This window comes from Zophobas morio, unplaced genomic scaffold (assembly GCF_036711695.1).
Source record: "Zophobas morio isolate AGI-343-1 ecotype UQ-CSIRO unplaced genomic scaffold, CSIRO_AGI_Zmor_V1 ptg000058l, whole genome shotgun sequence".
NCBI lineage: Eukaryota > Metazoa > Arthropoda > Insecta > Coleoptera > Tenebrionidae > Zophobas > Zophobas morio.
The window spans coordinates 8,057,608-8,081,610 of record NW_026972163.1 but is presented as its reverse complement, the minus strand read 5'-3'; the positions used below and the strand labels follow the sequence as shown (position 1 = coordinate 8,081,610).

General features: G+C 34.9%; 1 protein-coding gene across 1 annotated transcript in view; it reads right to left on the bottom strand.

The window, feature by feature from the left end:
• The window catches only part of LOC135143119 (heparan sulfate 2-O-sulfotransferase pipe), a 268,339-nt gene that overhangs the window by 41,067 nt on the left and 203,269 nt on the right, over window positions 1-24,003 (bottom strand). Inside the window, exon 5 of the mRNA XM_064074982.1 lies at window positions 6,815-6,971. Within this exon, the coding sequence (XP_063931052.1) occupies window positions 6,815-6,971 (157 nt within the window). The remainder of the gene's footprint in view (window positions 1-6,814; window positions 6,972-24,003) is intronic.

Here is a 24,003-nt window from a genome sequence, read left to right as displayed (position 1 = left end):
TTTTTTGAGTCACCCTGTATATGCAAATCCAAAAAATATGAATGGAGTGATAAATTACAAGTACAGACTCATCATATTTTTACAGTTTAGATAGGATTTATTCGGCAAACTTTCGAGCTGACGTCATCAAGTTTTTGGAGGGGATAAGCAAATATATTTTGACTAAACATTTATTATGCTCTTTATGACCTTAAAACATCTGCAAGATTTCAGAGCATTCGGTTTTGTAGTTCCTGATTAAATCAATAAAATATATTTACGCGTTCATTAATTTTTTTGAGTCACCCTGTATATGCAAATCCAAAAAATATGAATGGAGTGATAAATTACAAGTACAGACTCATCATATTTTTACAGTTTAGATAGGATTTATTCGACAAATTTTCGAGCTGACGTCATCAATTTTTTGGAGGGGATAAGCAAATATATTTTGACTAAACATTTATTATGCTCTTTATAACCTTAAAACATCTGCAAGATTTCAAAGCATTCGGTTTTGTAGTTTCTGAGTAAATTAGTAAAATAAATTTACGCATTCATTGATTTTTTTGAGTCACCCTGTATATGCAAATCCAAAAAATATGAATGGAGTGATAGATCACAAGTACAGACTCATCATATTTTGTACATTTTAGATATGATTTATTCCACAAACTTTTGAGCTGACGTCATCAAGTTTTTGGAGGGGATAAGCAAATATTTTTTGACTGAAGATTTATGATGCTCTTTATAGCCTTAAAATATCTGCAACATTTCAAAGCATTCTGGTTAGCAGATTAAAAATTAAATTTCAAAATGTTGTTTTATAATTTTGATTTTTTTTCCAAAAATCTGGACGTTTCGGGTGAAAAGTCGATTCGGAGTTGTAAACTACATGTGTGGGACTATGTTATTTTATACAATTGAAAACCCATTTACTATGTACAATTTTGAAGTGACGTCATCGCATTAGTGGTGGGGATGATTAGACAAATTTTGGTTAGCGTTTTACCATCTACATGATATTCTTAATATAAGTACAAAATTTCACAACAATCGGTCGAGTACTTTCGAAGATTATCTGTCTAATAAAAATCCGGGACGGCAGACGGACAGACGGACAGACGGACGGACAGACGGACAGACGGACGGACAGACGGACAGACAGACGGAAATGGGAGACCTATTTCTTCGTCTTCTAGGGGTCATGAAAGATCGAGAAAACGTAAAAGTAGAGAGTCGGCCGACGGACTCGATTACAATACTTCCTTTGCTTACGCTCGGGAAGTAATAATTTGAAAAAATACCAGCTATTGTGAAATTGACACTATTCGGAATCTCGCTTTGCACACTATTAATTGCTCATTAAAAAATAATATTTTTTTATTTTTGCGAACAAAAAATAACAATTTTATTCATCATTTTTATAAAACTTACTTAAATTTGCGTTTCACCTACAGATGCGCTTATTCTGCTGGAACGCGTTTACGCAATGTGCAACATATACATATTTTCTGTTATTGTTGGTGGTTCAAAAAGTATTTTGTGTAAGTTCATGGTGTTTGTCCTATTGTGAATTGTGATTATCGGTAGTGCGATAAATTCAGAATAGTGTAGTAAATACCGTCTTGTCAAGAAAACAGTACTAAACCTACATAACCTCACTTCTACATGCAATGCAGAAAATGCAATTTTTCAACACGTAAGTATATTTAAAAGGTTTAATATTTCTGAATATAAGCATATTATGAATGTAGAGACAAAATGAAGAATGTCCAGGCGCAACCAAAAAAAAAGAAGAAAACAAGTTAGAAATTTGCGGGAGATACGCAGAAATTGGATGAATTGGTAAGCATTTATTATTATTATTATTAACTCCTAGTATTTATAAGCTAGTTTCAGACTGATAATAATGTTTATATTGTAGTCCATACAAGTTTTTTTTATATCCATGCCCCCTTTCATATGAAGAACATTTATTAAATGTTCTGAACTAAATAAGTATTAAACATTGAAAATAAATATATATTCAATATTTAAAACCAATATTGATTTTCTAAAAAAAAATCTGTCGTTACCCATATTATTTAAATGTCAGAACTTCAATATTTATTACATATAAAATGTTACTGGGGATATTAAACTGAAGGCGCAACATCGGTCGGCGTTTTGCCTTATTTTGGCATCTTTTTATGACTGCGAGGAACCTTAATGCTCTTCAACACAAATAACGAAACACCTGTTTAAGGATTTTCCGCGATTCAACCCCTAAGAGGGTGAAAAGTGGTGGCTATATTTGTGTGGGAAAAATATTTCTATTGTAAATTTAACTTTTTACGTGAAACTGGGTATTAATTGTCTTCAAAACAAATAATGAAACACGTATTTGAGGCTTTTCCGAGATTCAACCCTTAAGGGTGTAAAAAGTACTGACTTTTATTGCAAATAAATAAAGACATGTGTTACATTTATGAATGCAGAAAAAAAGTTTTTCTTTTAATATTAAATTTGACCCCTCATCCCATTTGTAAAAAATCAAGTTGGCATTGTATCTCCAAAACAAATGTTGATGGAAATTTTATTAATACTTCAGAGGATAGAGTTCAAATACTTTTTTCTGCTACCGATGATAGCGTAAATGAATCTTATTGCTCCAGTGACACTGACGTAAACGTAAGTGAAGTAAATAGGGCAACCTCGTTGCTAGCTCTGTAAGTAGGTTACTAAGGGCGTAAGTGTTACTTACGCTGCCAGGACAAAAAAGTAATGGAAGTAGTAGAATGTCAAAGAAATGTCAATAATGTCATTTTACAGCAATAGTTGAAGTTTCTTTTATAATTATTTATTAATATTAACTTATTAACTGTAACACTACACTCAGTAATATTTATTACAGGATTATTCTTTGAAGTTATTTCAAAATTAGTAACTGTCATATTTTCATCAATTGCATGAGCCTCCAACATTTTCTTTTATAATTGAGGTAACAACACAATAACTGACACGACATTACTTTCAGCATTGAATATTCACACCATAAACTGCTAGGAGACTTACGGGCTTTGGATCTTTCCTTAAAATAACCAAGCATTACGGTTTCATTAACATCTTGAATGTTTCGTAATGTATACCAAATTGAAAATGCTTTGTAAGTTTCATTATAACGTAATTACGATTTTTCAGGTAACAGAGATGCGCAAACAATATTGGCAGCTTCTTCTATTGCCTTCTAGTTATATGACTTGAAACACTCATTTTTCACTTTGAATAACTACTTTTTAGAAGACTTCATGTGTAAACAAATTTTTTACCTTGTTGCTACGGAAATGAATGCATTCAACGAGTTCCTGATAATTTGTTAAATATTTTTTTCTTCAAACGTCAGAAATACGGGTCATTGCATACCTCAATTGATAAATACAAAGTCTCCCTTCACTGCCTTGACAGGAAAAAAAATTTCTGCTTAGGCTGCAAAAATTTTTTGCCGCCGCTGAATCAACCAATGAAATTTAAGCCTAGCCGTCTTATGTGTTGATGTTGATGTTCTCACTGTTACTAGTGTTTTGTGCTGCCAATGTCAATCACAGACAACTGTCATATGTCATTTGTCACAATTCAGTCGGTCAGAGTCGAAGATTTGAATTATAACTGTCACCTAAATTAACCAATCATCATGCACAATCAAGAATAGTCATAATAATATAAAAAGGTAAAATTTTACAAAGGGCACTTCACGATTTCGCACAAACTGTTTGCACACAACTCTTCTGCAGCACCCCCTGAACACGTTCCTCACCTTCAAATGTTGTAGAAATGCTTACTTTTGCCACAAAAAATTGTTAAATTTCCCACACTCTTCAATGGGAAGCCGTTTCCAACATAACCTAACTTTTTATAGTCAACAACACGCGTACATGTAACGTGGGGTATTTAGTGAAGGCAGGGCGCTTCGCGCCCTGCGCCCCATTGCAAACATACCCCTAAACGTGGCACTTCTTGCTCCGTGGATCATTGTCATTGGAATTCGTGCGAATTCAACTATGTGTGTAGTTGGTTGCCTACATGTGGCGCAACTAATAGGGTGCAAACCATAGGGCGAAAGGGGCGAACACTGAATATTTTTTTGTGACACAAGGAAGCATTTCCACAACTTTTGAAGGTGAGGAACGTGATCAGGAGGTGATGAATGTACAAGAGTTTTGCATAAACAGTTTGTGCGAAATCGTGAAGTGCCCTTTGTAAAATTTCACCGAAGTAACAACATTTAAAATATTGTAAAATGATAGTATTTGTAGAAGTACGTGATGGAATCAAAGGTATTTTGATTGCTAGAACTTGTCCTCTACAGATTTTAAAGGTGGCATATTTAGGTGAAGGTTGTTTTAAATAGCTGAAATTGGAATATTAAACAAGAAGAAAAGGCCTCTCGGTGAGTAAATTTGCCACTGACCTATTTTCACATCAAAGTGAAAAACTATATCGATACTGAAAGAAAAAAATCACACAGTGATAGAGTATAGTGACTCCAATTTTTCTGCCTAGGCTGTTTTCGCATTTTTTCTGCCGGTCATCAGCGGCAGAAAAAGTGAGGGGTAGGTACCTACCTGTTTGGTGATTATGATTTATGATCAAGTGTCTGAATGTTTTAGACCTTAGAATACAAGTTGGTTATCGTATTAGTGCTTTAAGAATCAGTTCTAAGTGATTTTTGTCACAATTTCTTAGATTTCAACATTTTCATGTCCAATAAATTGGATCCAGTTTCACGTTTGAAGAAAAAATAGCATGTTTTATACGGAGAAAAATGACTTTTCGTGGCTCATCTGTAATTGCCGGCCTCGCGCGCTCGGCCGTCAAACCTACAGATTCGCCACGAAAAGTCTCATTTTTGCTCCTTATAAAACAATATACTATTTTTCACTAGCAGCCATGACGCATGCAAATGTCGACTCATTTAGGGGTAGTAAATTCAACTTTTGCGACCACCGGTTCAAAAAGAAAAATTGAGGTTATGTACGCAATGTTTGATGTGATTATTTCTTAAAAAATGAACAAATATGTGCTACAAACATTACTTGAGTATACGCCTGGTAGTTGGTAGACGGTAGAAGATAAAATGATTAACTCAGCGACAAGTATAAACGGTTTTCTTTGTGTTGAAGATTTAGATTAAGTTTGATTAGAAATCAAAACAAAATCATGTTGCGTCAAAAAATTTAACGTTTATTTTTTCAGTTTATTGTCTTATGGTTTGTACTAGTGAAAAAAATAGTATATTAACCACGGTTGCAAAGCCACTTCTAGACCTCGCGTCTCGGGTTCTAATTTGCGCTCGGTCTAGAATGCTTGGCTCTGCAACCTTGGCTAATAATATACTATTATTTACAATCGGGATGTAATATGATTGTCATTTGCCAACTTTTTTGAAGTTTGAAAGTGAGCAAATTGTTTGTCATGTTTACGAACCTCGTCGGAGGTCGGCAAATTTTTTGCGAACCTCCACGCCAGTGAAGGCTTGATTTCTGTAGTATTGTTTGATTTTCAAATAAATTGTTCCTTAGATAAACACCCACTTCTCCCCCGTATATGGTTGGAAAACAACCTAAATAAAGCTACAGGTGCCCGTAATAAGTCTGAAGACATTTTATTTAGCGTATTTGCTTCAAATAATTTAACAAAAAACTTGACAAATTATAATGTCAATTTTGATATGGAACGCCTGCTGTCTAATTATAAAATGAGTGAAGTGAATTTTTATTTCCATTTATTTTTATTTATAATGATTGTGAATAAAATAGTATACATACATACACTCGGTGGACGTGTTTCATTTCCGTCTCACGCTTGTTGTTGACCTTGACGCTACGCGTCTCGGTCCAACAATGAAGCACTTCCCGCCTCGGTATGTAATATACTATTATGGGCTTCTTATTACATTACATGTATATTAATAAACGAGGTGATAATCATTTACAGTGCAATAAATGTCAGAAAATACCAAATCTAAGATTCGAATAAGTTTATTTCGAATTTTGTTATTTAGAAGGAAATTGTGGAAATTTGTGAAATCTCTTAAGGATGCTCAGTAGCAGATCGAAAAATGAGCTAAATAGAAGTTCATTGCACGGGCGTAGTTTTAACTTTGAAAAAAAGATCAACATTTCAATTGATCTAATATCTAAATCTCTGGGGAAGACACAATATTTTTTAACATAAGTGATTGTTTAGTGTTTAATTAATCGTTCATTCTTCGAAGGAAATTCAATTTTTAGACGAGGAGAAAGAATCTTTCGCTTCAACTTGTATATCAGTGCAAAGACAACATTGAGCTCTATGGGGAAGAACTGGTCATTTTTGTTTAAAATTTATATTTATCAAAATATTTGCTTGTTGAAAATAACGTGAAAGTAGGCAACTCTATTTACAAATTTAATTATACATCTCTGTCATTGCCATCTTCATTCAATTCAATATCTACTGGTGAAATTGAATAACGAGACAAGTTCAACTTTGTACTGTAATAAATTATTATCAGTTGCGGGTGTTGTGGCTAAACACAATTGGCCCCATTGGCGAAGGAAGTTCACAAAATTTTATGAGGTAAAACGGAACCGAACTCAATATGTAAATATACTTGTGTAATTTGTACATATAATTTTTTACATCCATTTAACTATATTTCGTTGATTTGAATCCGTAAATCAATAAGTTCTTCTAGTATGTGTTCATTTTACTATAATTAGTTACTAAAGTGTTATGTTCCACAAGAATTTTAGAAAGAAAAAGAAAACATCTATTTTTCGAAATCATTCAGCTATTTAAATCTTAAACATACCTTTTTAAGCCACTTAGGATCCGGAAGTGGAATATCTGGGAAAGCTAATTTTCGCTCCACATAATACCATGGAGCTCGAACATAGTAATACCAGGAAATTACACGTTCAACAGGGTCACGCACTAAATTGATATAAATCGGATGTGGTTGCCCAAACCTGTAAAAATATTTTCCATAAGTAATGCAGAGTAAAATATAACATACAATGGGTGTTCAACTGAAAAATCACTCAGTGCAAGCGTTGGAATTTCATTTGATATTAACAGCATATCTACCCTTATAATATCCATTTGGCAAAAACATAAACTATTATATGTTACATGTTACAACTAAGCCGCGAATGTAAACCGCAGCGGAGGGAGGAACCATTTCCATCCCTACATGTAAACTACAGCGTACCTTTCGCAGGGTCCGAGAAAGGTCAGCGGTATGTAGGTACTACACCAGTTAGTACCTGTACTCAGATTCGTTATTTTTTCTAAGAATATTGCGTTGTAAATTTAGTTAGTACTAATTTTGCAAAAGTTTCTGTTAGATCGTCCGTGTCCAGAATAATTTTATCTGTATTAAGGATTTTCTAAGAGTGTGCTTCGTCGGTACCTTCTTAGCAATAATTATTCTGTTTCCGGGACAATCATTCTAAGCTACATTGGGCATTATAGGAAATATCTTTTTTTTTGGTTTGGTAAATGGCGCAAAAGAACCATCAGAGGTCCAGATTTACTAAAACGAAGGAGAAATGAGTTTTGAGTCATTGAAATCTACTTAGGGCTGGCACCTGATTTGATTGTCGGCTGATATAGGTGCCCGTTATAAACGAATAGACATGTCGTTTGTGTCGAATAGAATTCCAACGTCGACTCTGAATAATTTTTCAATTGAACATCCGTTACATAGTAAACATATTAAGCAAATTATAAAAATTATAATAAATATTAAAAGTTCACTTTTATTCACACTCACGCAATAATTTCACACTCCAATTAGTGTTGTAGATAAGTTGGGTAACTGACCTAAGTACATTTCTAGGTAAACGTATTGAGCAGGATCTTCATTGCTCGAAGTAGCTAAAAGAATTACTATTATTGATGCTTTAGGACGTAATGATAAAAATAATGCTATTACGCAATATTTTATTCTTGTTGACGAGAAAAAGGAAACAAACTCATTTTCAAAGAAAACTGTATTAACTATAATTACAACTTGTTATAATATTCTACACACGACTGTAAAGTTTCTACACTTCATCAGTGCCTAGTAAAATTTTACAACTGCTACTTTGAGGGATTGTCGGACAATGCACGGGGATAATGACGCCAATAAAAGGGGCGTGCCGCCAGTGTATAGTAGGCTAGAAACATCCAGGTTTGCATTGAATTTGTGATTTATGGTATTGTGGGTCCAACCTTCATGGTTAACTTTGAAATACCAATAAAATTTTATTAGATGCTGTTCAAGTGATGGAACTGTACGCGTTCGCGGCCCGAGAGAGAAGAGAACGTTTTTCCAGGGAGGCGAACTCGTGGACTCGGACGAGGGAAGTGGGTTCACGGGCGCTCTTTAGCGGTGACGCGTTACAATGCATTTATACTCAAAACACTTTTGAATAGGTAATAATAATTTTCGAGAAATAAATTGCGCATTTAATCTTGTCATATAAAGTGAATTATATATTGTAGTGTATTGACTTATTGACTAGTAAAAGTGTGGAGGACTATTTCTCTCAGAAAATTTCAACCAATCATATTAACGCATCTTACCAAAATCTCATAGCAACGGAAGAATATGACCGTGTATTCGATGCATTATGCTCGTGTGCTTATAGTGAATATTTTTGACATTCTACAAAAATAAGTATTGACTAAATGATTTTAAAAGTTTATTTATTCGAATAATGAAATGCACAGTTATAATAATTATTAGTTGCAATTTTATTACTTGTAGCTTCGCTTGGCAAATTTTCATTTCTCATTCTTGAAATCAATTCGGTTTGATGTTCTTCATCCAGTTTTAAGTATCAATTGATTGAGCTCACATTACACTGGTGTGACCTGTAATTTTCGTTATTTGGTGTTCGCCAATACCACTTTTTGCCAAATTTGATACGGCACTGGAACGGTTGGAATGATTTGTCACTTTTATGCGTTTTACATCCATTCCTATCTCCTTTGCCGCAGAAACAGTCCATTTGGATATAATGTTTTTTCCTATCGGCGAGTTCTTGAAGAATCCAACAGAATTTTCTTTCTTCCACGAAGGATTAGGAGTTAGAAAAAGACGATTTGTAGTGACATTCTTGTTTCGTTTTTCTATCAGTTTGTGAAATAATCTATAGAACGCATACATTTAATTAAAAATTATTGCAAAAAGTAAACTTACCGGACTGGGCATCGATCCGGATTCGGATTTATTGTGTTGGTCACTAGAAATATTTTCTTTGTCAGCGGGCTAGCTCCTCCTTGCGATGTCTTACTAAATACTGCGTTGTAAATAATACGTCCTGTTGGTTGTCCAAAATTATCTATTTCTTCTTCAAAAAAAGTGGTAAGGCAGTTTACAGCCTCTTCCCCTCGCCAAGCCAGTTCGTATGAGGCAATGTGGTAAAATTTGCGTTGTAAACCTTCAGGCGTGTTTTCGTCCCATAAGACAACTATTTTTTATGCTCTTCTACGTTGAAACTTGCAGCAATAGTCTTCCGTTTTTCACTTGAACATTGTATAGCTCCTTTCGTTTACTCTCTCGAGCATGCCTTGCTGACGTAAATTCAATATCCTTAAATAGATCAAAAGAAATGCCATATCTTAACTACTCCTTCTTTATAATCTTCCCCGTCTTTTTTAGTCATGTTGAATCCCTTAAGATTCTTGCCAAACTTGCTACAGACGTACTCTCATTTAAAATATAGTCTCTTAACTTGCAGAATTCATCAAACAAGTTCCACGGACTAATGTAGGTATGACTTCTTCCTAATTGCTGGAGTTAGATCTCCAAGTTTTGAGTCAATTTCCTTTAAGGATTTTTTTCCAAAACGCTCACAAGAAAGTTCACTCATTTTATTCACAAAATAAATTGCAATTTTTGTTTGTTTATTTGCGTTACTATCGGAGATTGTTAATATGACAAGTTTCACAGGCTTTATTTTAAAATTTAATTTGACAACTAATTTAGATTGTCTTTATTGCGTGGTCATTCTTAACTAAAATAAATACAAAATTATGAAATGTTCTTCGAGAAATAGTCCTCAATATACCCCTCTTGCATCCTTGAATATTTTTACGAAGAAAAGAACTAGCGCATAACATAATTTACGTTTTTGGTTTGTGTCTGGCTTATGCTTATTTACGTTCACAGTGGACAAAGTGAACTCTGTAAGAATTGTTAAACTGCGCAAACGCAGAACGGAATAACTCCCGGCCACGGTTGTAGAATAGATAGGTTGATACACTAGCATACATTTGCATATCCCTGGTCAGCGACGCCAATTGCCGATCGCGTCGCCTGGTTTTTGACGTTTTAGGGACACAGAACTCTATAGGCATCTGTCTATAACCGATGTAATTAATAAAAGAAATCGTATTTATCGACTCCGATCAAATGTCATTTACAAATTTTGTATTGTTCATAAAGCAATGTAAACCAAAATCCCTAAAATAACTAGAACGATTTCCGCTCGACAAGGTAGAGGCGCTAGCTGTCTGTGTCCTTTCCATGGATATAGGGATCGAAAAAAAGCGTCGCCATCCCAAGCCATTAGTGTACAAACCTATCTATTCTACAACCGTGCTCCCGGCTAAACATAGAAACGGCTAACCTCAAACTGAGTCAATCAAAATATCTAACCTACAATTTCGCACGATATTTGAACTTGACAACTCGCAGTACAGAACAGACTCGCAGTGTGAAACTTTGATTATAATATATATAATATAATCAAAGGTGTAAAGTGCCTAGGAGGATAAATAAATAGGAGAAGGGACTACGTAGTTCACATTGTGCCGCTGAGTTTCCGCGGCGCTAGTGGTACAGCGGCACCCGACTTTAACGTAGTTGGTACGTGTATTTGTGTTAATTTTTATGAAAAAAACGATTGTTGAGCTGCTATCTAACCATATAAACAATAGTTATCATATACAAAGCTAACAGCATATAGTGTAACGTGAGTAGTCAACGCAAATGATGAGTACAGTCCGATTTTTATAGGTTATATTTTGAAGATGAGCCCCAAAAACAATAGATGTTTCGCACCAAACTGTAGAAGTGGCTACAAAAGTAATAACGAAAAATGTAGTTTGTTTCTTGCCCCTAAAGATCCAGAATTATTAAAGAAATGACCACATAATATTCCCCGGGCTGATAGGCAATTGTCAGTTCGAGATGTTTTATGTGAGAAACATTTCACATCGGATTGTATCTTGAGAGAATGGCAATCAGGCTCGGTGAGTTCATGAACAATGTCTTAGGGTGAATTTATGCAAACCAATATAACATTTAAAATATAATTTAACGAATATTTTTTATATTTTTTTGAAGAGAACGCACGTGAAAATTGAGGGTTTTGTATTATTGGTGAATTTTAAGTTATTTTTTTTTATCTAAAGTCGTACTGATACAGTAAATTTTAGACTAAATTAAATCTTCAATGCTAAATTGATGTGTATAAATCCACCTTTATTGTTATTTGTGGCACCTAGCAGTTTCATCACTAAGTTTGTTTTAATAGGTAGTGATTCCGTATGTTAATCCAAAATTGAAACATAACTCGGTACCCACAATTTTTCCCCCAGCTACCTAACAAAAATTAAAAAAAACAAACGGAAACTACCGACACGAACTTTAGTAAACAAAAAAAATCCTCTAATGATTGAAGGAATTCCAAGTACATCAAATAGTATTTTTGAGGAAGTCATCATCTGTAACTAGCAGTTCTATTTGATGGAAAATAAGAAAACCGAAAATAAAGCCGCCACATTAAAAAAAAAATTGGTCTAAAGAGTTTAGACAGTACTTCCCTCGCTGTCGGAAACTTGACGACTGCATGCCTATTGTGTTTTTTTTCTCATTACATTTTTGTAGTGGGAATTTAAAAAAAAATTGCGATGACGTCATCAACATTTTTGCAAGGACACGTATATCAGTTGGGATAGATGTAGTGTAATACTAAGAATAAAATTATTATATTCTCAAATTTTCGGGAAAATGAATTGGGTCGTTTGAATATTGATTTGTAATAATCAATAAAATTACGAAACAATTTACTCACGTATACCTACGTATCAGAGGCAACTGAAAATCGTGTATGTATAAACATTCTTAATTTAAGATGACAGGCGTAACAGCATACGCGAGAGCCAAACAGAGAAACTGTAAACAAAACGACCGTCGGTTTTATTGCTTCGACTTCCGCTTATTATATAAAACATTGGGTTTTATTTTAATTCTTGACGGTGAAATTCACAATTGGTTGATTATAAACATGTCTATTTCACATTCGCGGAATCAAGTGAACGCATAAAACAAATGCAGGTCTGTAATGTTAAAGTCGATGTAAATAAGCGTGCTACCCTTATGTTTCAACCGAGTTTTTCCTTTAACAAATTTTGTGTCTACCAAATTGGGTTGGTTGGGGTGTAATACTAATAATAAGTGTTGCCTTTAATTTAATCAATAAAATAAATTGACTTCATTAATTTTTTTGAACCACCTCTTAAGAAAATCTAAAAAATATGAATGGAATGATAAATCACAAGTACAAACTCATCATATTTTTTGCATTTTAGATAGGATTTATTCAGCAAAATTTAAGGGTGACGTCATCAATTTTTTTAGGAGGGATGAACAAATACATTTTGAACAAAAGTTTACCATGCTTATAATAACTTTAAAATATTCCCAAGATTTCAAAGCATTCGGTTTTGTAATTCCTGATTAAATCGATAAAATAAATTCACGCCTTCATTAATTTTTTTGAGTCACCCTGCATATGCAAATCCAAAAATATGAATGGAATGATAGATCACAAGTACAGACTCATCATATTTTGTACATTGTAGATACGATTTATTCGGAAAACTTTTGAGCTGACCTCATCAGTTTTTTGTAGAAGATAACCAAATATATTTTGACTAAAAATTTATTATGCTCTTTATAACCTTAAAACATCTGCAAGATTTCAAAGCATTTGGTTTTGTAGTTCCTGATTAAATCAATAAAATAAATTTACGCATTCATTAATTTTTTTGAGTCACCCTGTATATGCAAATCGAAAAAAATTGAATGGAATGATAAATCACAAGAAGAGACTCACCATATTTTGTACATTTTAGATAGGATTTTTTCAGCAAAATTTTGTGGTGACATCATAAATTTTTTAGGGGGGACGACCAAATACGTTTTGATCAAAAATTTACCATGCTTATGATAATTTTAAAATGTCTTCAAGATTTCGAAGCATTCGGTTTTGTAGTTCCTGAGTAAATCAGTAAAATAAATTTACGCTTTCATTTATTTTCTTGAATCACCCTGTATATGCAAATCCAAAAAATATGAATGGAGTGATGGATCACAAGTACAGACTGATCATATTTTGTACATTTTAGATATGATTTATTCGGCAAATTTTCGAGCTGACGTCATCAAGTTTTTGGAGGGGATAAGCAAATATATTTTGACTAAACATTTATTATGCCCTTTATAACCTTAAAACATCTGCAAGATGTCAGAGCATTCCGTTTTGTAGTTCCTGATTAAATCAATAAAATATATTTACGCATTCATTAATTTTTTTGAGTCACCATGTATATGCAAATCCAAAAAATATGAATGGAGTGATAAATTACAAGTACAGACTCATCATATTTTTACAGTTTGGATAGGATTTATTCGGCAAACTTTCGAGCTGACGTCATCAAGTTTTTGAAGGGGATAAGCAAATATTTTTTGACTAAAGATTTATGATGCTCTTTATAGCCTTAAAACATCTGCAACATTTCAAAGCATTCTGGTTAGCAGATTAAAAATTAAATTTCAAAATGTTGTTTTATAATTTTGATTTTTTTTCCAAAAATCTGGACGTTTCGGGTGAAAAGTCGATTCAGAGTTGTAAACTACATGTGTAGGACTATGTTATTTTATACAATTGAAAACCCATTTACTATGTACAATTTTGAAGTGACGTCATCGCATTAGTGGTGGGGATGATTAGACAAATTTTGGTTAGCGTTTTACCATCTACATGATATTCTTAATATAAGTACAAAATTTCACAACAATCGGTCGAGTACTTTCGGAGATTATCTGTCTAATAAAAATCCGGGACGGCAGACGGACAGACGGACAGACGGACGGACAGACGGACAGACGGACAGACGGACGGACAGACGGACGGACAGACGGACAGACGGACAGACGGACAGACAGACGGACAGACAGACGGAAATGGGAGACCTATTTCTTCGTCTTCTAGGGGTCATGAAAGATCGAGAAAACGTAAAAGTAGAGAGTCGGCCGACGGACTCGATTACAATACTTCCTTTGCTTACGCTCGGGAAGTAACAAGCCAAGTTGATTAAAATGTAATCAGTTGCTTGCCTTTTACAGTTTTGGACATTGAATTTCGGCAGTAATTTTCTGATATTTAAAAAAATCCACTGTAGTCTATACCTTACTGTCATTATGATTGACGTTTGAAAAAATCACTATACAATTGTAACACTTCAGTTTATTATTTTAATGTATCACATGTCACACTGCAAGTCAAAAGTTAAAATTTGGTTATGATAAATAGAGGCTATTTTAGAGTATGTGTCAGCTGAATAATGAGTCTGCCCGAAATTCAACGTCCAAAACTGTACCATGTTTTGTAATTTGTATGTCTATTGCAAGAATAAATGAATTTCCTAAAAATTTATTTCATTTCAAAAGAAGATATATTTTTTTCTTCACACAGGTACACACCAGCAAAAAATGCAACAACAAGGTAAGTCTTTTGATTAATAATTGATAATTGATAATTTTGATACATTAAGAGTTAAAAGAAATATTTGTTAAGTAGTAATCAATAAACCTCTAGTATTACTCATCTACATTTTATATGAGTAAAAAAATAATATAGATGGATCTGTTGCACTCTTTCTCAATTTCAATTGATTTCTGTTGATATTATGTATATTAGTCGAATTTAATTTACTTTTTTCTTTGAATTACCTATTTAGGCTGTTTGAAAGTCGGGTGCCGATCACGCAGCGCCTCTAGCGGGCCGCCAAAACATGCGGAAAGTAACTGGCGTCAACATTTTACGTAGAGCGCATACACAGTCCCTTCTCCTAAAATTCTATCCTCCTAGCAAGGTTAGTTAATAGAGAACAGGTTACCACATAAACGAGTATGTGGGCAAAATAGCTTACGGGGGAGGAGAGGTGTCAGCCCCATGTGACGTCAAAATGAGGTTGGTATTACTTGGGAATTTTTAGTAACTTGTAATTTTGAGTTTGTGTGACCGATCAGCTGATGCCTTTAATCTGTACGATCTGTACCGCTAATTCTGACGTTTGGTGTTAGTACTGCGACTCGTGTAACCCAATTTTGCCTTAAATTAAATTTATTTGTGTTTAAGCTAAAATGAAATGTTTTGATTATTACTAGAAAGGAAAAAGTAAACCAGTAAATGCAGATTTTCAGATTTTTTTGCATAAAAAAAATCTGTTAATAGTGTCGTATTTGTTATTTTCAAGTTCTACTGGCAGCAAAACATTTTTCTTGAGGTTTATTAAATTGTTCTTTACACAGGATTGAAATTTGCGAAGTAGAAGCGGTCACTTGACTAAAAGTTTCCGTTTTTAGTGCGTTACTCGAGTATTTAAAACGGGCAATTTTCGCGCCATTTGAGAGCCCCTTGTGACGTATCAATATGGCATCCCAATGTGGCAACCTTATCTATTAAATGACTTTGCCTCCTAGAAAGTGCCAAGTGCCAACTGTCAAAGGGAATTCAATAGCAGTATTCAAAAATCCCTAGATTTTAACATAATTTTGACATAATTCGTGCACAAAGTTGAACTTATTTCAACTTTGTGTACGCACACAAGGATTACATAAAACGTTCGTAAGCATAAGAATTACGTTCGTCCACTGTGAACAGGGTATTTGAGGGCAATATTTCTGAAAACTGGCGGAAATGGAAACAACTTTTTGAGCTGTATATGATGGCGTCTGGTGCAAACAAGAAACCAGACGAGGTTAAAGTGGCTTTGTTGCTCCACGTCCTCGGTGAAGAAGCGGTGGAGAAATATAACACATTTACGCTTACCGACGAGGAACGTATAGTCTACGCCACAGTTGTGACCGCTTTCGAGAACTATTGTGTTCCGAGAATTAATGAGAGTGTAGAAAGGCACATATTTTTCTCTACGAACCAAATAGACGGTGAGAGTTTTGATGCTTTCCTCACATACTTAAAAAAACTTTGTGCATCATGTGGATTTGGAGATTTGAAAGACAGCCTAATACGAGACAGAATTATCAGTGGACTCAACAACAAGAGTTTGAAAGACCGGCTCCTACGTGAAGACGCCTTGACGTTGGAGAACTGCGTAAAAATCTGTAAAGCGGCAGAATTAGCAACACTGCAGCTTAAAACACTGGAAGAGGATCATTCTGTTCATGGGTTATCGTATAACAAAGGGGCGCAGCCCAAGAACACGAATGGTACGTCACTTAAATGGCAAAGTGGAAAGAAGCAGGCAGACAGCGGGTCAAGGGTTCCACGCAACCGCAACAACACAAAACGTTAATCGACGAATCCAAATGTCAGCAGTAATTCGCCGAGACAACAAGGTAGGCATAACAAGGAATGTCAGCGATATGGGTCCAGTCATCCACCACGAAGCTGTCCAGCATTCAACAGGTATTGTGGTGCGTGTAACTGTAAAGGTCATTATGCGAAAATATGTCGGAATAAAGTGAATGTAAAGAGTGTTGAAGAAGACGAATTGCATTATAGAGACAGTAAGATGTTTTGTGGTAAAATTAATTTCCAAAATAGGGTCGATCGCGATTAGTTTGCGGATATTTTAGTTGATAAAACAAGACACGTTAAAATGAAAATGGATTCAGGCCCACAATGTAATGTTTTGCCGATTGAAAAGTATAAAAGTTGGCAAACAAAAGCACCTATGGTAAAATCAAACGTAGGCTTAAGTCGGAATGGGACTATTTGGCGCGGCCGACTTGGCACGAGGCATTTTGGCGCAAAGCCAACTTGGCGCAGAGACGTGTTGGCGCAAACCATCTTGGTGCGAGCCATCTTGGCGCGAGTACATCGGTATATAATATAAAAAATATTTATTGTAGGTACTGTGGTTGGCACCCTGTTATTTATGCTAAGTGTAGGCAACCAAATACACAGTTTCATTCGCACAAATTCCAATAACTAAATGATCCACGGAGCAAGAAGTTCCATGTTTAGGAGTATGTTTATAATGGAGTGCAGGGCGCGAAGCGCCCGTGTGTCCATTAAAAAGTCGACATTACCCCTCCACACGTTGGAGACTATAAAAATTAGGTTATGCTGACAACGGGTGCAATTTTTGTATATTTATATCTATTTTTCTTGGCGCGAATGAACTCGCACCAAGATGGCCCGCGCCAAGATGGCTTGCGCCAAAGTGTCCCTGCGCCAAGTTGACTTTGCGCCAAAATGTCTCGCGCCAAGTCGGCCGCGCCAAGTTGGCCGCGCCAAGTCGGCCGCGCCGAATTGTCCTAGACCGGTCTTAAGTAATTATAATGGATCTAATATTGTAGTTGTAGAGAAATGTGATATCAAATGTACCACAGAAAAATGGAAAGTAGAGATTTAACTTTCCAAGTAGGTAGTAGAATGTGAAAAAAATGCGCCTGCGGTATTAGGGCCAACTGCAATTCAAAATTGAAATCTATTTAGAAGGATTGATAATGTTGAATCGTGTAAAACGAAACTAATGTTTGAAAACCGGGATCTATTCGAAGGGCTGGGTGAAATTAAAGATTTGACCTACGAAATAGAGTCCATAGAACCCGCACGAAAAGTACCTATTCACCTTCAAGCTATTTTTAAGGCGGAATTAGAAAAAATGAAAAAACTGGGGGTTATTAAAGAAATAACGGAACCAACGGAGTGGGTCAATTCGGTTGTGTTAGTAAAAAAATCAATGGGCAAATAAGAATTTGTTTAGATCCGCGAAATTTAAATAAAAACCTGATGAGGGAACAACAAAATCGCAGTATTTAGCATTTTGGATGCGAGTCAAGCATTTTGGCAAATCCGTTTGAATGAACAAAGTGCAAAGTACACAACTTTTAACACGCCATTTGAAAGGTATTGCGTCCTAAGAATGCCATACGGTATAAGCTCCGCCCCAGAAGTTTTTCATAGATGTTTTTCCCAGATTTTCAGTGGAATCAATGGAGTTGAAATTTTCATTGATGATTTACTAATTCACGCTAAGAATGAAATTGAACATGAGGAAGTTTTATTAGAAGTTTTGGAACGTGCTAGGGAACACAGGGTTAAATTTAATTTGAATAAAGTAAAGTAGGATTAGAGGAAGTAAAGTACATGGGTCATAGATTTTCCGGTCAAGGAATTAAAGTTGATGAGAGTAAAATTAAAGCCATCACGGAAATGGAGAAACCCAAAAATGCAAAAAATTTAGAATCATTCTTAGGAATGATCACGTGTCTCTCGCTATATACCCGATGTATGTATCACAGGTAACTGCTCCGTTAAGACAGTTGATACGAAAAGATGTAGTTTGGAACTCGAGTGACGAACATGATCAAGCTTTCGAGCGTTAAAAAAAAATCTTGATAAAACAACCGGTTCTGAGATATTTTGATCCGAGTAAACCAATAACGCTGTCGGTTGATGCGTCGAAAGATGGACTGGGTGCGGTGTTACTGCAAGACCATCTACCAGTTGCTTATGCATCAAAAGCATTGAACTCTACGCAATAGGCATACTAACAAATTGACCAGTAAAGTAAGGTTAGAATTTAGAATGCGCGGCAAAAATCCTACTATGGGTTTCTTATGGGAGCTTGATTTTACAGACAAAATACGCCGCATAGGTAGAAATCTTAACTAGTTCATGCTACAAGCGATAAAGACTGTACAATTATCTTCCTGTTACTAAAGGTTTAACTATATAAAAAGCTTCTGTTAAAGAAATATTGCAAATTAAAAACAACTCTATCCATCGAAGTAACGTACATCGTTTCTAACGTCTTGCGCATGAGTGAAACGGGAAATCCAGAAACCCTTGGGAAAGAAAAAGAACGCGAATATTTTGCGGTACTAGTGACGTTTAGATCGTGAAAATCCCCAAAATATGACAGTTGATTTCGTACTTTAATCACAACAATCATAATCAATTTTTGGGTGATATTAGTTCTGTGATATTAGTTCACATTAGGTTGTATATGTCTGTGGACTGGTTTTTTTTATATTTGTTATTAATAATGACAGAAAGACATGTGTTAACAATAGGGGCAATTACCAATTTTTTTTTTGTTGACGATCGGAAATGCATTGTGAACGGAGAAAATTCTTTGCAGTCAAATAATGTAGTGAAAGTCAATTGACCAGTAAAGTGAACGACGCGCGAAATTTGAACTCAGTTCATAACACGAGACCCGTATTTCAGTTCCCCGTGTAATCCTTATGGGTGAAATCGAGGCGTCATTTTAACGCTTAAATTCTACCATTAAAGTGATTTTCTTATATATCCCACTACCTGTACAATTAAGACTGATATTTTTACTGTTGATCTTGATACCAAACATGAACGGAACCGGTGGTATTTAATAAATATTTAAATTCAACTTTTACCACTACATTTGCCTCGAACGTATGTCGTACAGTGGTTCATACCAGGGGCGGCTCATGACTTGAAAAATTGATGAGGCACAGCACAAAACGCTCTAAAATATAAATAAATCAAGTTTACTTAAATATTTTCTATTTAGTCAAATAAACAAATTTGTAAACTCATTTAACTGTCCACAAAGAACCAACGTGAAGGTGTAAGGAGGTCTTGCAAGGAAAGGATGAGAATGACAGGACAAAAGGAAAGGGAAGCGTGGTCAGAAAAAACTAATATAACTTCTAACAAAAAACAAAATTAAAATAAACTTTAAAGGAAACATATCGAAAAACATCAAATACAACATAAAATAAAGCTAATTTGATTTATAACAAAAAACAAAATGAAAAAAATATAAAATATAAATACGGATTTATTTTAAATTTTTTTTTATGGATCAATTAACGATTTACTCAAATCAGGAACCGCCGGTTTTAATTCCTTAACTACATACAATTTATCATCATACGTGAAAGTAGAAAAAACAGAACTGCCATTGTCATTTAACGTTAGTAGAGAAAAATTCCGATTTACTCGTAATCTTAAATAACGATTACCGAAATCAAATTATGACAAGCACAAAGCACTAACGCGACCCACGCAAACGTAGGCACTTTTAAGACAAAATTCTGTTACCGAAATTTTGAATCAATTTATACACACACAGATTTGTGGCAAAACAATCAACGGCCTAATTTTGAATACTCCTGCGAATGCAGACTGCATTGCAATCGCACGTTCCCCGCGCGCAAATAATATAGTTGTCCATCTCTTTTGCAAGCACGGAAATGAGGCTAGCCTCAATTTTGTCTTTTTTCAACTCATACCGCTTATAAGTGTATTGCAGGTTGCTTGCCTATTAACGACATGATTTCTATATATGCTGTAGAGGCAAGCTTCGAGTCGGCCTCATTCGCGTCACAAAATACATGTTGTGCCGAGTGTTTAAGCGCGCTGTTTAATTAAGGGAGCAACGAGTACCTACCGAGATAAAAATAAGAATATAATTTTCTATATTTATTTTTAAAATTTTAGAAAAAAGACACAAATTATTGGCCGAAATGTGTCCGTATAAAATAATAAAAATCCTAATAAGGCGTAAAATTCATTGGTGAGGCACTGCCTCACCTGCCTCATAGGACAAGCCGCCCCTGGTTCATACTGCCATTGACTTCCCCCTCCACATAAATGGCTTTGATTTTCAGATGCTACAGATACGGCTGTGAATTTAAAATAATACATAAAGGAGATCTCATATTTGCAAATGTTTTCAATCAATTGCCAAATTTTGATTAAAGAATCATCATCAATCCCAAGCTTTTTTTTTCACACATTTTTGCTAGAAAAGGAAAAACTTAGCATTCCTGATTAAACCTTTCATGTACAAGTAAAAATCACTTTCATTTTAGTACGAATTGGGTCTGAAACACCCATTTTAAAAAAAAATCACAATTTTTAAGAACAATTTATTTCAAAACAAAAACAAATATTCTACAACAAAAAATTGCACTTCCTAATGAAAAATCTGATTCACTTTTGGTGAAAAACTGGCCCACAAACTGTCGTCTTAATGGTCCATTTAAATAGTCCTCAGACACTAATACTTCTTCGACACTGTGAAGTAGATTTTCTTGAGATCTTTCTGGTTTAGAGCCCAATAGCCAAAGCAGTGCTTCGCTATGGTGGTTCGCTCCCATCAGTTTGTTGTAAGCTTTCATGAAGTTGTACCTCAACATTAGCTGTTTTTAGGTTGACTTGGGGTCTTGGGGATTAAAAGAATTTTCAGAGATCACAGCTCTGACCTCAGCTGATTCACTTTTCTTCAGATGTACGTCCCAAGAACGCAAATTATTGGTCCAAAATACATACATTATAACGTCCGTGTAGGGCAGGTGTAGCCATATGGTGACATACAAATGCAGCTCTTGGGGTTTCACATGTTGCCTCTCTTAAGGAATATCTATGCATAATAAAACAAAATACCTCATAATTGTACTCGATACAGAACTTTTATCAATATACATTAACTTACCATAACCTTATACCTGGTTATTTCGCATTCTAGCTCGAATAAACTCTTCAAGCACATTTAATTTAATTCAGTATACCAATTGACTTTCACTACATTATTTGACTGCAAAGAATTTTCTCCGTTCACAATGCATTTCCGATCGTCAACAAAAAAAAAATGGTAATTGCCCCTATGTCTTTCTGTCGTTATTAATAACAAATATAAAAAAACCAGTCCACAGACATATACAACCTAATGTGAACTAATATAACAGAACTAATATCACCCAAAAATTGATTATGATTGTTGTGATTAAAGTACGAAATCAACTGTCATATTTTGGGGATTTTCACGATCTAAACGTCACTAGTACCGCAGAATATTTGCGTTCTTTTTCTTTCCCAAGGGTTTCTGGATTTTCCGTTTCACTCATGCGCAAGACGTTAGAAACGATGTACGCAGCTTCGATGGATAGAGTTGTTTTTAATTTGCAATATTTCTTTAACAGAAGCTTTTTATATAGTTAAACCTTTAGTAACAGGAAGATAATTGTACAGTCTTTATCGCTTGTAGCATGAACTAGTTAAGATTTCTACCTATGCGGCGTATTTTGTCTGTAAAATCAAGCTCCCATAAGAAACCCATAGTAGAATTTTTGAATTATGAACTGCCGCGCATTCTAAATTCTAACCTTACTTTACTGGTCAATTGGTATACTCAAGGAGGTTTAAATGTATAGAGAGAGTACTGGGCTCGTTGTTTTGTGTCGCACATATACAAACCCTCTCTGCTGTTCGTATGGTGTTCGTACACATTCGTGAATTGACGGATAACCAATTGAGCGAGTCAGTGGCGGAACTAGATTTTACTGCTGTCTATTAGTTTTAACACATTTGTCATTGTTTTAGATTTTAGTGGATGTTTGTAAAGACCAGGTACGGGAACGTGTGGGAAGTGTATTAACCACACATTTTGTTTAAAAATCAATATCTTTTGTTTTTCTTGAAATTGTATGAAATTGAAACTCGTCAGCAGGTTTACTGCAGTACAGTAAACCTCTCGCGCCTCACTCCTCTCACCCTGGAGATGTTGGTCACACTTTGATATATGGAAGGTACACGGCATACCCTCTCTATACATTTAAACCTCCTTGGGTATACTGAAATAAATTAAATGTGCTTGAAGAGTTTATTCGAGCTAGAATGCGAAATAAGCAGGTATAAGGTTATGGTAAGTTAATGTATATTGATAAAAGTTCTGTATCAAGTACAATTATGAGGTATTTTGTTTTATTATGCATAGATATTCCTTAAGAGAGGCAACATGTGAAACCCCAAGAGGTGCATTTGTATGTCACCATATGGCTACACCTGCCCTACACGGACGTTATAATGTATGTATTTTGGACCAATAATAATTTGCGTTCTTGGGACGTACATCTGAAGAAAAGTGAATCAGCTGAGGCACTGCCTCCTCTACTTAACAAGCCGTGTTGTGCGAAATACGGCAACACTGTGCGGCGGCTGGTCAACCTGTTCAACCTGTTACATCTGTGCCGGTGTGTAGCAGTGCAAAAGTGTTTATCTGGTTTTATTTATTATCAAATTTTAACTAGTAGTGAACTTTTGGAATTAACTTGTGAAAATATTAATTTTTAGGAATAACGGAAATTTCAAACGGTAAAGTGTAGCGTAAAGTAATTTGCTAATTGTTCAAAATAACCTCAATTTTAGATGCCGCGTAAATGTTGTGTTCCTGGTTGTAATTCCAATTACGACAGTGAAATAAAAAAGGGAGGTCCAGTTGTATCAGCCTTTAGATTTCCAAAAGATGAAGAGAGAAAAAAGTTGTGGCTTTTAGCTATTCCCCGCAAAGATTTTTCACCCACTGCAAATAGTGTTGTCTGCATGAAACACTTTTCTGAAGACGATATAATTCGCTATGACCTGTACAAAACAAAGGACGGAACTACACAACAATTGCTATTAATGTCCCCCAAGTTAAAAGAAGATGCACTCCCAAGAATTTTTCCAAATCTGCCGAAGTATCTGACTAAAGAAAAGAGTGTTGTCAGGAACGACCCTCAAGAAAGAAAAAAAAAAGTTTTCAACAGAACCGCCGCAGCAATTGACAACTTTTTAAAAGCAGACATTATTCAAAGTTTTGAAAATGTAAAAAATGACTTTGCTTCGAAAATTGAAAGTGTTTCTAAGTGGCATGTGATAATGAAGAACAGTGAATTATTTTTTTATACTTTAAGTGTTGATTATGACAATGGAAGTG